Source organism: Mixophyes fleayi, chromosome 1 (genome assembly GCF_038048845.1).
Source record: "Mixophyes fleayi isolate aMixFle1 chromosome 1, aMixFle1.hap1, whole genome shotgun sequence".
Classification (NCBI taxonomy): domain Eukaryota; kingdom Metazoa; phylum Chordata; class Amphibia; order Anura; family Limnodynastidae; genus Mixophyes; species Mixophyes fleayi.
In genome coordinates, this window is record NC_134402.1 from 3036126 (window position 1) to 3051196 (window position 15071).

Genomic DNA, 15071 nt, shown 5'->3' on the forward strand with positions numbered 1-15071 from the left:
CAGCGCCCATATATTAAATATTTACATTTACATTAATAAGTATACCCTTTAATACTTTTTTAATCCCTTAGTGCTGAGGTTTAACCCAGTTGGCACATGCACTAAGACCTGCACAAGTCACTAAAAGCCACACATGACCCTATGAGACCCGCACTATACAAAATGGCCCATACCTACATACGAGACAAAATACCTTCACATGCCACTAATACACCCTCCCCTTATACTTCTCACCTCACTTGCAACCCCCTTCCAGTGCTCTCCCCCACTAATTAACAACTAATAACTAATTAACTATTAATTACTACTACATCATACAGTACACCTACCTAGTCAACCAGGATTCAGTTCTTTCACAGTCAGGAGGGCAATCACATAGTGCCAATCTATAGTCCAAATCTGCACTCTTCTGCTCTGCCCCGATCTGCACTCTCACTTTCGCCTGCGGTCAGAGCTAGGGGAGCGCAGGTGAGAAGTTGGCAGGCCACCTGTTGTCCATCGCTGGTTTATGGAATTCTTCTTTAAGCAAACAGATATCTGTAACCGCAAAACTCAGCAGATTCCCACCCACACTATAAGTAACACAGACATGAAGGATAATAGGAAGGGGAAAGCCTTGGTGTCTCTATAATCCAGCCAGGTCCATGCATGCTTAGTGGAATCCATTAAAATACTTTTCTTTTATGAATAAGACTTGGAGAGAAAATACATATACTCCAGAATGTCATGAAGAGTGATCAGTTGAATTGCAATCAATTTCAATGAAGTTTATCCCAAAAACAACATTTCCACTGCATGTCAACCCTGCCACAAAAGGACCAGTTGACATCAGGGGGTAAATGTATTAACCTCCGCTTTTGTCAAGTCCCGCGAGTTCGGCGTCTTCGGTGCTTAAATTTAAAGCGGCGCTACCTTGTAAAGGGAAGTTTCCCTTTACAAGGCAGCGCCGCTTTAAATTTAAGCGCCGAAGACGCCGAACTCGCGGGACTTGACAAAACCAGAGGTTATTACATTTACCCCCAGGTCAGTGATTCTCTCGATAACACTGGTTAGAGTGATGACAAGGACAAGGCTGGAGATCACTCTGTCATGCTGATTAAGTTACAATAACAGACTGTAAGCTTTAAAAGGAGGGTGGTGCTCAAAATCATTGTTCTTACTCTGTTAACCATGGTTATCTGCAAGGAAACACATACAGTCATCGTTGATTTTCACAAAAGGGGCTTCACAGACAAGCATATTGCTTCTAGTAAGATTGCACCTAAATCAACCATTTATCAGATCACCAAGAAATGTAAGGACAATAGTTGTGAAGAAGGCTTCAGGGCACCCAAGAACGTCCGGCAATTGCCAGGACCGTCTCCTAAAGTTGTTTCAGCTGCGGGATCGGGGCACCAACAGTGCAGAGCTTACTCAGGAATGGCAGCAGGCAGGTGTGAGTGCATCTGCAGCCCAGTGAGGCGAAAACTTTTGGAGGATGGCCTGGTGTCAAGAAGGCCAGCAAAGAAGCCACTTCTCTCCAGGAAACACATCAGGGGCAGACTGATATTCTGCCATGTCCTTGACTATAGAATTTCAGAGGATAAGAAGGACAATGAACCAGTGGTAGAATTTTCCCATCCTCCGAGATTCCAGATTCTGACAACAGTACTGCTATTATAATAAATAGATATTTTGCTGGCATGATACGAAGCTAAACATAAAAGCGAGGAGCTACATTTGAGGAGGGATTAAAACCTACCCAGGTTATGAGATTACAGCTACAAGCACAACAAATCCTAGCTTTATAGAGTAATCTGGTCACTCATCTGATCTCGCTAATGTTCCACTACAGATTAAGGCACGAGGACCGGCTGTTTAGCAATAATAGGCTCCTTTTGGCCCCTTGTTCACATAAACATAAAGATAGTTGCAGTAGCGAGGAAGGAGGAGAAGGGACAGCAGCGAGTGTCAGAGCTGACAAAGCACAAATGGGCTTAACCACACCTGTAAGAGACTCATATATAGTGAGGAGGTCAGTCCTATAGTGGAGGCCACAGCAGGAACTTGTCACCCCTCTTAATATTGAGGTCAATTGAGACCACTGATCCTGCAGGCTGTCCTGAGCTATAACCTGGTGACTCCTGGACCTCTCCTGTTTCCATTTACAGGAGATGAGTTTACCTCAAGCTCCTAGCCACCAAATCTGGTAAATATCTCTGTACTGATCACAGCCCAGCAAGCCATAGTGACCACCATTATACAGACACAAAAATACTATGGCCAACACTTACAGGCCCCTATGGTCATTCATACCAGACCCAGCCACTTTTTTGGAGCATGCACTTACACTATACAGTAAGTGGACACCTGGTAGAGGTTCTGGAGCAGGACCAGCTGATATGAATGTTGTCTTCTCCTGGAATAATGGGGTGTGGTGGTTGATTTCAAATAATTTCAGTAGCTCTAAAATAATAGCTACACTTACGTGGGCAGCTGTTATACCTTGTTTGTATACGTCCTTAGTAGTGAAAGTTCCTTTTTTATATAAAATCTTAACAGGGCTTTTAACAAAGTTTTTACTATTTGAGGCTGCATTTGTACCCTAGCCAGAATGTAATATGAAAATGGCAAATCAAGTTTTTTACTCACTTTTAAATGGCAGCGGAGAGACGAGTGTGAGTTCTAGGACGAATCACTAGCCACAATTTCTTGATTGAAGCTTGCGATTGGTCCTCCAGCTCACACCCTACACCTTCAGTCCAGGGGCTCAAGCTGGGGTAAAGGGGGAACCTCTGTACTACCCCCTTACATAGCCACAATATCCAAGCAAGTTCATTCATTCCACAGTAAGCCATTCTAAAAGAATTATCCTTCCATTTTACCTTCTTCATCTCTCATGTAACTTGCTCAGACTTTCCGCTATACCAGAAGCTTCGTCCAGAATGAGACACAGAAAAGAAAATGTTCGAATCCGGAACTAATTTGCATTCAAATAAATCCCTTTGTATTAATTGAACGTTGTATTATTGAAAACATTTTAATACTCCAGCACTCGCTCCATTACAATAAACAGTGGGGTCAATGCAGGAAGATGAGAAGATTTTATTTGTGCTCACTCCTAATTTCCTATGAGTTTGTAGGATATTAGCCGTTGACGAGTCCGGCCCAGGCAAGTACAGAACCCAGTGAATAAATGTCCAGTCCAGCAACATCTCAAATGTCTCCACTTTGTAGGACTTTTTGGCAGAGATGCAGAAGTTGACGCAGCCGGCGGTGTCATTACTTCTCCATTACACATAAATATTGGGGATCCCAGAATCAACGGGGGCCGGGGCTCTAGGATTTGGCCAGCTGAAGAGAGATCTCCAATCCCTGCACCTGGCGTTGCCCTTGTGTGATCATCATTCGTACTGTGACCTATGGAGAGACAAAGGCAGGTCAGAGACACGGGTCAGCAGCAGTATAAACACGTTAATGGCGAGACAGATGAGTAAAGCACAAGTATAAACCTCTTCTATTGGGGAAAACCTGATTGGTAGAAATATTCTGAATCTTGGGGGCAGCACAGTGGTTAGCATTACAGTCTCATGGTGCTGGGGTCATGGGTTCAATTTTGACGAGGGTCTTTTCAATGTGGACTCTGTATGTTCTCCCCGTGTTTGCTCTAGTTTCTGCTCACAGTCTATTGACATACTAGTAGGTTGATCTTAGTGTGTGTGTGAGTGTTTGTATGGTAGGGAATAAAGATTAAAAGGCTCAACTGGTGCAGGGCTGATGAGAATGATTAAATATTCTCTGTAAAGCACTATGCAATAAATAGGTTGGTGCTATATAAAATTCAGGTAATAACTGCTAGCTGAATATCACTAGTATGTTTATACAGGAAGATACACAGCACCTATCTCTGGTAAAACACATGGGTTACATAGGTGGCGTACTTCTTTCTGACACTGTAAATGTCGGCACTTAACCTGCCAACACGAAAATCTGGCTATACCCCAGATCCGTTGGCATTGGTCTTTTAATGATGGCAATGTGAATGTCGCCAATCACACCGACGACACAGTCAACTTGTCACACATATTTGTGTTGGCAGTTTAAGTGCCTCATTTACATTGTTGGAAACACGTACGGAACCTGGATTACATAACTGTTCCATTATATTGTGGCAGAGCATAGTGCGATAACCCCATGTTACTGAGGAATTCTGTACATTGAAGTAATTGTGCATCGATGTTACAGATAAACATCAGGATACACACAGCTACTCCAAGCTTGCGGAGAAGCACAAGTGAGCAGCACAGAAGCCACAGCCTTGTCTAGAACCAGAAGAGGAAGGTGGTTTGTTAGAAATGGTGACATCGTCATGCACCCCACCACTGCATGGAAAGGACGGTTATGGTTGTCAGCGGATGACAGTTTTAAGATTTTCACAATGACAGGTTCATTTTTTATTTCTCCACCTTCCACCGTCTCCTCAATCCTTCTGTACAGCCCCACTGGTAGCTGCATATATATGCCAGGGCTAATGGCTGCTTGTGGCTAGAACACTTATAAATAAATTATTGTTAAAATATATTTAAAATTATTAGCGCAGTGCGATCAATGTATATCATTGCAGATGTACTTATTTTATATCGGTATGTGTTTTCTATGGAAATGTATGGACTTCTGAGACAGTATGTCATGTTTGGGTTTTGTAACTGTCTATAGACAGGTAATCTCATGTTAATTAGACCTTTTTTTTATCACTGAGTGACCAAAATGTCTGTTGAGCCTTAAAGCACAGGAGAAGGTAATCAGACGTGCTGGTAGACTCCCCTATGCAAATGATCACAGATGAATGTGAAGTTTGCAAGTTAAACTGCGTTCAAAGCAAGATTAGAGAAATGTCATATCCTGATGGTAAACATCTCAGACCTAGTGGCACCGCTAGCAGCAATGTAAAAAGGCGTTAAACCCCTCCAGGCTGAGTTATATGCAGGCTGCATGAAGCACATGGGTTGGTTAGAGGGCAGGATTCTGGATTATCTCCCGCAGGGTATCTGTGTAAATCTGTATAAAAAGCGGACTGTTTGACCATGTTTTACTATTCCATCTGTAACTCTTGAAAGATCGCTAGTACCACAAACTAGAGTAACTGTCCTTATAAGAGCTACTTCAGATAATAAAATATCACTGCTTTGATCCCGTTTGACGCCTACTTACCTACTGTAATTCCTGTGACCAGCCTATTAGACCAAATCTAATCCATTATCTGGTGAACAACCGGAGCTCTGCCCTCAGCCCTGCAGCGCAACCCTGATCTTAAGGCAAGAGGTCAGGTGTACAAGCAAAGGGGTACACAGCAGCGAGAGTTACCCGGTAAGACACGGTTATAGGTGCTGCTAAGGCGCCTAGTGGTGGCAGCAGCATAAGCCCCTCCTACTGTGGTTAGAGGGCGCATTTGGGAAAAAGAAAGAGGACAGTGACAAGACAAGCCCAGTCGGTCCTCAGCGACACAGCAGGCAGGGTGGCATAGGAGGTCCATCCTGTCACAGCATGTATGATACCAAATAGATATCCAAAAGAGTAGTCAGGAGCCAGGGAGAGCAAGAATGTAGGGAACAGGAAGTTGGGGCTGGAAAGACGAACAACGGAGGAAGCTGGAGAAGGTATTCGACCCAATACTCAGTCCGCCTTATATGGTGGCATGAAGAGAAGCAATCTCTACCGGCAGTGACGTCACTGGCCGCCGCGGCAGCCTAGATTTGCATCCCGTTGCCTAGAAGTGGGACGCGCATGTGCAGATCGGCCAAAGGAACAACATCCAGTAGCCCAGCACCGGCCAGAAGAGACAGGCAGCTGTCCTTGCGCAGCTGAGTAAACAGCGCCTGACAGGGTCCTTATCAGTACTGTTACACACTAGTTAGAGGTACTAGTACAGATGGCAAATATTTTACATGGTCAAGAAGGATCACGTGTCCTGAGAGTGAGGGGATATTGGGACTGTCTGTATTACATGTGTCCCAAGAGTGAGGGTACAACAGGACTGGCTGTATTACATGTGTCCTGAAAGTGAGGGGACAGCAGGACTGTCTGTATTACATGTGTCCTGAGAGTGAGGGGACACCGGGACTGTCTGTACTACACGTGTCCTGAGAGTGAGGGGACACCGGGACTGTTTGTATTACATGTAACCTGAAAGTGAGGGGACACTGGGACTGTCTGTATTACATGTGTCCTGAGAGTGAGGGGACACCAGGACTGTCTGTAATATATGTGTCCTGAGAGTGAGGGGACATCAGGACTGTCTGTATTACATGTATTCTGAAAGTGAGGGGACACCGGGACTGTCTGTATTACATGTGTCCTGAGAGTGAGGGGACACCGGAACTGTCTGTATTACACGTGTCCTGAGAATGAGGGGACACCGGGACTGTCTGTATTACACGTGTCCTAAAAGTGAGGGGACATCGGGACTGTCTGTATTACATGTGTCCTAAAAGTGAGGGGACATCGGGACTGTCTGTATTACATGTGTCCTGAGAGTGAGGGGACAATGGGACTGTCTTTATTACATGTGTCCTGAGAGTGAGGGGACACCAGGACTGTCTGTATTACATGTGTCCTGAGAATGAGGGGACACCGGGACTGTCTGTATTACATGTGTCCTGAGAGTGAGGGGACATCGGGACTGTCTGTATTACATGTGTCCTAAAAGTGAGGGGACATCAGGACTGTCTGTATCACGTGTCCGGAGAGTAAGGGGACACCGGGACTGTCTGTATCACGTGTCCGGAGAGTGACGGGATATATGGGACTGTTTGTACTATGCAGTGAATGTTCTCATCTTTGTAAATTAACTCTACTGTGATACGCTAGATAGAGGAGGGCAATGAAACAAAATCATTTACTAACTGTATATATTTTAGATGAAAGCTTTGGAGACCACTGATGTCTCTTCTTCAGGCGCGTTGCAATTTAAAAAAAGGAAGAGTCTCATAATTTGTTGATCAATCTACTGACCATAGAGCTCATTATGAGCCAGAACTCTCAACACAAATTAGGTAATTTCAATATTGTGCAAACTAGTGATCAATATTCTCCCCATGTTTGTATTGGGTTTCCTCTAACACTCCACATGCGTACTCCAATGTGGCAGAGACTGATGTCAGTGGCAAATATTCCTTGTACAACGATGCGTCATATGGTGGCACTATCTAAACAGTAATATTATTCTCCCGGGCGGTGGGGCAATTTGGTTAACACATATGTAGTGTACACTGCGTAAAGAACTATTTGTTTCACCGGTGACCGGTTTCCTCTCTCCCACCATGACGCTCACCTCATCAGTGGCCTCTTTATTCCTTTTGAACTCCCCCCGGACCCAGTCCTCCATGTATCTCCGGTCGGCAGGATCAGGGATTTGCCGCACAGCCCGTAGCATCCTCCTATAGAGACCCAGCACCTGCTGCCTTAGCAGGAACTAGAGACAGAAACGACAACACGTCAGAAACACACAGTGGACGTCTCCGATCTGACGCTGACCAGGGAGAGTGCAGCACTGTACACACCATCAGCTTCCAGCACTGGAGGGAACACTCCTTTGTAAGGTTGTACAAGCTGTTCTATATCAGCATGATGGAGCCAGAAGACAAGAGTGATAACTAAGTGGCTGGGGATCAAAATTTTGGGTCCATGGCCAAGAAACTCCCCAGACCTTAATCCCTTTGAAAACTTGTGGTCAATGTATTGGTCAATAAAAGCCTTTGACACTTATGAAATGCTTGTAATGTTACTTCAGTATAACACAGCGACATCTGACAAAAAGGTCTAAAAACACTGAAGCTGCAAACTGTGTGAAAACCAATTAGTGTCATTCTCAAAACTTATGGCCATGACTGTAAGATCTCTATAATCCCAGCACAAGAAAGCTCACTGCTCCTTCTATTATATCCACACTACACCCTGCTCCCTCTATTATATACACACTACACCCTGCTCCCTCTACTATATCCACACTACATCCTGCTCCCTCTATTATATCCACACTACACCCTGCTCCCTCTATTATATCCACACTACACCCTGCTCCCTCTACTATATCCACACTACACCCTGCTCCCTCTATTATATCCACACTACACCCTGCTCCATCTATTATATCCACACTACATCCTGCTCCCTCTATTATATCCACACTACACCCTGCTCCCTCTATTATATACACACTACACCCTGCTCCCTCTATTATATACACACTACACCCTGCTCCCTCTACTATATCCACACTACACCCTGCTCCCTCTATTATATGCACACTACATCCTGCTCCCTCTACTCTATCCACACTACATCCTGCTCCCTCTACTCTATCCACACTACACCCTGCTCCCTCTATTATATCCACACTACACCCTGCTCCCTCTATTATATCCACACTACACCCTGCTCCCTCTATTCTATCCACACTACACCCTGCTCCCTCTATTCTATCCACACTACACCCTGCTCCCTCTACTCTATCCACACTACACCCTGCTCCCTCTACTCTATCCACACTACACCCTGCTCCCTCTACTCTATCCACACTACACCCTGCTCCCTCTATTATATCCACACTACACCCTGCTCCCTCTATTATATCCACACTACACCCTGCTCCCTCTACTCTATCCACACTACATCCTGTTCCCTCTATTATATCCACACTACACCCTGCTCCCTCTATTATATCCACACTACATCCTGCTCCCTCTATTATATCCACACTACACCCTGCTCCCTCTATTATATCCACAGTACACCCCGCTCCCTCTACTCTATCCACACTACACCCCGCTCCCTCTATTATATCCACACTACACCCTGCTCCCTCTATTATATCCACACTACACCCTGCTCCCTCTATTCTATCCACACTACACCCTGCTCCCTCTACTATATCCACACTACACCCTGCTCCCTCTACTATATCCACACTACACCCCGCTCCCTCTATTATATCCACACTACACCCCGCTCCCTCTACTATATCCACATTACACCCTGCTTCCTCTATTATATCCACACTACACCCTGCTCCCTCTACTATATCCACACTACACCCTGCTCCATCTATTATATTCACACTACACCCTGCTCCATCTATTCTATCCACACTACACCCTGCTCCATCTATTCTATCCACACTACACCCTGCTCCCTCTACTCTATCCACACTACACCCTGCTCCCTCTACTATATCCACACTACACCCTGCTCCCTCTACTATATCCACACTACACCCCGCTCCCTCTATTATATCCACACTACACCCCGCTCCCTCTATTATATCCACACTACACCCCGCTCCCTCTACTATATCCACACTACACCCTGCTCCCTCTACTATATCCACACTACACCCTGCTCCCTCTATTCTATCCACACTACACCCTGCTCCCTCTACTATATCCACACTACACCCCGCTCCCTCTATTATATCCACACTACACCCCGCTCCTTCTACTATATCCACACTACACCCCGCTTCCTCTATTATATTCACACTACACCCTGCTCCCTCTACTATATCCACACTACACCCTGCTCCATCTATTCTATCCACACTACACCCTGCTCCATCTATTCTATCCACACTACACCCTGCTCCCTCTACTCTATCCACACTACACCCTGCTCCCTCTACTATATCCACACTACACCCCGCTCCCTCTATTATATCCACACTACACCCCGCTCCCTCTATTATATCCACACTACACCCCGCTCCCTCTATTATATCCACACTACACCCTGCTCCCTCTACTATATCCACACTACACCCTGCTCCATCTATTATATCCAAACTACACCCTGCTCCATCTATTATATCCACACTACACCCTGCTCCATCTATTATATCCACACTACACCCTGCTCCCTCTATTATATCCACACTACACCCTGCTCCCTCTACTATATCCACACTACACCCCGCTCCATCTATTATATCCACACTACACCCCGCTCCCTCTATTATATCCACACTACACCCCGCTCCCTCTATTATATCCACACTACACCCCGCTCCCTCTATTATATCCACACTACACCCCGCTCCCTCTATTATATCCACACTACACCCCGCTCCCTCTATTATATCCACACTACACCCTGCTCCCTCTATTATATCCACACTACACCCTGCTCCCTCTATTATATCCACACTACACCCTGCTCCATCTATTATATCCACACTACACCCTGCTCCCTCTACTATATCCACACTACACCCTGCTCCCTCTACTATATCCACACTACACCCTGCTCCCTCTATTATATCCACACTACATCCTGCTCCCTCTATTATATCCACACTACACCCTGCTCCCTCTATTCTATCCACACTACACCCTGCTCCCTCTACTCTATCCACACTACACCCTGCTCCCTCTATTATATCCACACTACACCCCGCTCCCTCTACTATATCCACACTACACCCCGCTCCCTCTACTATATCCACACTACACCCCGCTCCCTCTACTATATCCACACTACACCCCGCTCCCTCTACTATATCCACACTACACCCTGCTCCCTCTATTATATCCACACTACACCCTGCTCCCTCTATTCTATCCACACTACACCCTGCTCCCTCTACTATATCCACACTACACCCCGCTCCCTCTACTATATCCACACTACACCCCGCTCCCTCTACTATATCTACACTACACCCCGCTCCCTCTACTATATCCACACTACACCCCACTCCCTCTACTATATCCACACTACATCCTGCTCCCTCTATTCTATCCACACTACACCCTGCTCCCTCTATTCTATCCACACTACACCCTGCTCCCTCTACTCTATCCACACTACACCCTGCTCCCTCTATTATATCCACACTTCACCCTGCTCCCTCTACTATATCCACACTACACCCCGCTCCCTCTACTATATCCACACTACACCCCGCTCCCTCTACTATATCCACACTACACCCCGCTCCCTCTACTATATCCACACTACACCCCGCTCCCTCTATTATATCCACACTACACCCCGCTCCCTCTATTATATCCACACTACACCCCGCTCCCTCTATTATATCCACACTACACCCTGATCCCTCTATTATATCCACACTACACCCTGATCCCTCTATTATATCCACACTACACCCTGCTCCCTCTACTATATCCACACTACACCCTGTTCCCTCTATTATATCCACACTACACCCTGCTCCATCTATTATATCCACACTACACCCTGCTCCCTCTATTCTATCCACACTACACCCTGTTCCCTCTATTATATCCACACTACACCCTGCTCCATCTATTATATCCACACTACACCCTGCTCCCTCTATTCTATCCACACTACACCCCGCTCCCTCTATTATATCCACACTACACCCCGCTCCCTCTACTATATCCACACTACTCCCTGCTCCCTCTATTATATCCACACTACTCCCTGCTCCCTCTACTATATCCACACTACACCCTGCTCCCTCTATTATATCCACACTACACCCTGCTCCCTCTATTATATCCACACTACATCCTGCTCCCTGTATTATATCCACACTACACCCCGCTCCCTCTACTATATCCACACTACACCCTGCTCCCTCTACTATATCCACACTACACCCTGCTCCATCTATTATATCCACACTACACCCCGCTTCCTCTATTATATCCACACTACACCCTGCTCCCTCTATTATATCCACACTACTCCCTGCTCCCTCTATTATATCCACACTACACCCTGCTCCCTCTATTATATCCACACTACATCCTGCTCCCTGTATTATATCCACACTACACCCTGCTCCCTCTATTATATCCACACTACACCCTGCTCCCTCTACTGTATCCACACTACACCCTGCTCCCTCTATTATATCCACACTACACCCTGCTCCCTCTATTATATCCACACTACAACCTGCTCCCTCTATTATATCCACACTACACCCTGCTCCCTCTACTATATCCACACTACACCCTGCTCCCTCTATTCTATCCACACTACACCCTGCTCCCTCTATTATATCCACACTACACCCCGCTCCCTCTATTATATCCACACTACACCCTGCTCCCTCTATTATATCCACACTACACCCTGCTCCCTCTATTATATCCACACTACACCCTGCTCCCTCTACTCTATCCACACTACACCCTGCTCCCTCTACTATATCCACACTACACCCTGTTCCCTCTATTATATCCACACTACAACCTGCTCCCTCTATTATATCCACACTACACCCTGCTCCCTCTACTATATCCACACTACACCCTGCTCCCTCTATTCTATCCACACTACACCCTGCTCCCTCTATTATATCCACACTACACCCCGCTCCCTCTATTATATCCACACTACACCCTGCTCCCTCTATTATATCCACACTACACCCTGCTCCCTCTACTATATCCACACTACACCCTGCTCCCTCTATTCTATCCACACTACACCCTGCTCCCTCTATTATATCCACACTACACCCTGCTCCCTCTACTATATCCACACTACACCCTGCTCCCTCTATTCTATCCACACTACACCCCGCTCCCTCTATTATATCCACACTACACCCTGCTCCCTCTATTATATCCACACTACACCCTGCTCCCTCTATTATATCCACACTACACCCTGCTCCCTCTATTATATCCACACTACACCCTGCTCCCTCTATTATATCCACACTACACCCTGCTCCCTCTACTATATCCACACTACACCCTGCTCCCTCTACTATATCCACACTACACCCTGCTCCCTCTATTATATCCACACTACACCCTGCTCCCTCTACTATATCCACACTACACCCTGCTCCCTCTACTATATCCACACTACACCCTGCATCCTCTACAGAGCACCCTGTATTACACCCAGAGGAGCGCTGACCACCTGTCTGAGGCTGAGAGCAGCTGGGGGCAGCCTGGAGGACATCTCCTGTGATATTCTGAGCTGTCCTTGTATCACAGCTGCTGCTGAAAATGTCTGTAATACAATCACACTGACATCGCCATTTTCCCGGAGATCAATAGTTGATGAATGATTCAGAGAAATTTTACTGAAAATGGCTCCTACAGCGCGGACAGATTTATCCTATTTTTTTCGTACCTTTTTCCTTGCTGTCTATTGTAACATCTCCCTCTGCTGGTCGGATGTGTTCACTGCAGCCACTCTCAGATATTAGCTGTATAACTCCGACAATGCGGACACAGCTACATCCTGGGTCCTTGTCATGGTCTGTTTCACTCTGCAAAAACTAAATACGTCCTGGCGCAGAAATGAAGCAATAAGGGCGAAGTCTGGGCAGGGAAAGTATCAATTGCTGGCTGGATAAAACATGCAAAACATGGAATAAGACAAACATATTGCACAACAGCTTTGGAGATTTCTGAATTCTTCCATGGACCTTGCTGGTTGGGGGTCTGACCAGGGGTAAGACACTGCCAGAGTCTCTACTGATAAGACTGCAAATGTCTCCATCTCCAAATATACCCTAAAGAGATCTGTGCAAGTTTGTATCCAGAAGGTTTGAGTCATTTCAGACAATCACCACTAGATGGCGATATTGCATCACATTTCTACTTTAAAGCAAATAATTGATTTTGAGACTGTATAATGCTTTAAAAAGGTGATTCAGACGTCAATCTACCTAATTTAGTGGGTCTATTTATAAAGCTGCGATGTAAAAACAGATTTGTTCTCCAGAGAACGCTCATCGCAGCACGTCTTTTAATTTGTTAAGGGGGTAAAGCAGGTGAAATCAGAGATTTCTCCCATCATAACCTGTTTTACATTGATTACCATAATCTTCTGAGTGGACTGCGAGCTGTCCCAATTTAACAAACATTCACAACTAGCACCATCTCATGATTTTAGCTTACGTTTTTAATGAGGTCCATCACCATTCATTGCTGCTCTAGAAACTGCCGTGGATTTTGGGTGGGTTAGCCAACGAGCCCTGGCCTGGTAAATAGCAGCAATACAATATTATAGTTAGTGATGGTCATTATCCGCTAGTGATAGATAAACCTCCTAGAAAGCTCAGAATGAGTAATATTGTATCAATGATCCAGTGTTTTAGGTGCCCCCACACCCTTGGTTCTCCTACGGGTAGTGACAACCCAGCGCAAGACACCATCTTTGCCAGTTCACCATTAGGGGTTTTCTTGCAAAGTGAACGTGGTTGCTCGCCCTCTGCATGGCGAGGGTAGCCTGTAAGAACCTTTTCTCTCTACCCAGTTATGTCAATAATCTCACTCTGCAAGATCAAACCGGGTCCCAGCAGTCAGCAATCCTCCGTACATTGGGAAGAACGTCCTGCTCTGGGAAACCAGCGCTCTTTGGTGGAAGCCGAGGCTCTGTGCTTCGGCCATCTAGCATGACTGAAACCTTGTGACTGGTGGTGGGGTCAGCGCTTCTGGGAGCAAAATAATAAGAACCCAAAATTCTCTAACTCCGACCTGCCGCTCCATCCTACCCCTGTCCACATAGCTGTAATGTTTCGGGTCCTATATTAGGTCAGTTAATTAGGGTTAGTTAGATAGTAATACAGCCATGTTTTAGTTTTATTTAGGTAGATGATAGGCCGGAGCAGCTCTTGACATAAACATCTTATATTTTGTGTGTTATGTAGGTTTTTAGGTGTTTAGTGTGTCTTTTAGTGTATTAGGTGTTTACGGCACATGAGAGTTAATTGCTAGGTTAGGAAGCATTCAATATAAGCATAAATTGTGTTTGTCATGTTACATGAGTTTGTTTTACAGACTTTTAGGTGTTTGTTAATTTATAGGTCAGTAAGATAGGGATATATATTGGATCAGCAAACCCATGTAATTATGAGGTGTGTTTTTAATAACATAAGTCACTGTGGCAGGTTCAAAGAAAGACAATTTCCCCTCTTTTGCTTTTAGAAACTGCTGTTAATGACTTATAATTCTGCATATTTCTAATAGTGTAATATGATTACCATAGTAACCACAGTCACATGGCACATGAATTATACATAAGCAAATGAGAGGATAAGGTCTTGCGCTTCCTATAAATGACTAGAGACAGTCTTA

General features: G+C 45.4%; 1 protein-coding gene across 2 annotated transcripts; it reads right to left on the bottom strand.

Moving 5' to 3' along the window:
• Positions 1-3000: 3000 nt before the first annotated feature.
• LYRM2 (LYR motif containing 2) lies at positions 3001-13064 on the bottom strand. Of its 2 annotated transcripts, none has more exons than XM_075179785.1 (3): positions 12901-13064; positions 7310-7450; positions 3001-3399 (listed from the first exon to the last, which is right to left on the bottom strand). In XM_075179785.1, exons 1-3 carry the CDS (start codon positions 12943-12945, stop codon positions 3319-3321), a joined length of 267 nt encoding a protein of 88 aa, XP_075035886.1. In that variant the 5' UTR covers positions 12946-13064; the 3' UTR covers positions 3001-3318. The 2 variants fall into 2 exon arrangements, with proteins under 2 accessions (XP_075035886.1, XP_075035970.1); XM_075179869.1 differs by having other exon boundaries at positions 12904-13062.
• Between the last annotated feature and the right edge of the window lie 2007 nt (positions 13065-15071).

Excerpts from the sequence above, each read along its gene's own strand:
- LYRM2 (XM_075179785.1), bottom strand. The coding sequence starts at position 12,945 with ATGTCCTCCAGGCTGCCCCCAGCTGCTCTCAGCCTCAGACAGGTG. Across the intron at positions 7,451-12,900 it reads CTCTCAGCCTCAGACAGGTG|TTCCTGCTAAGGCAGCAGGT; the intron begins GTCAGCGCTCCT and ends TTCTGTCTCTAG. Across the intron at positions 3,400-7,309 it reads ATAAAGAGGCCACTGATGAG|GTCACAGTACGAATGATGAT; the intron begins GTGAGCGTCATG and ends GTCTCTCCATAG.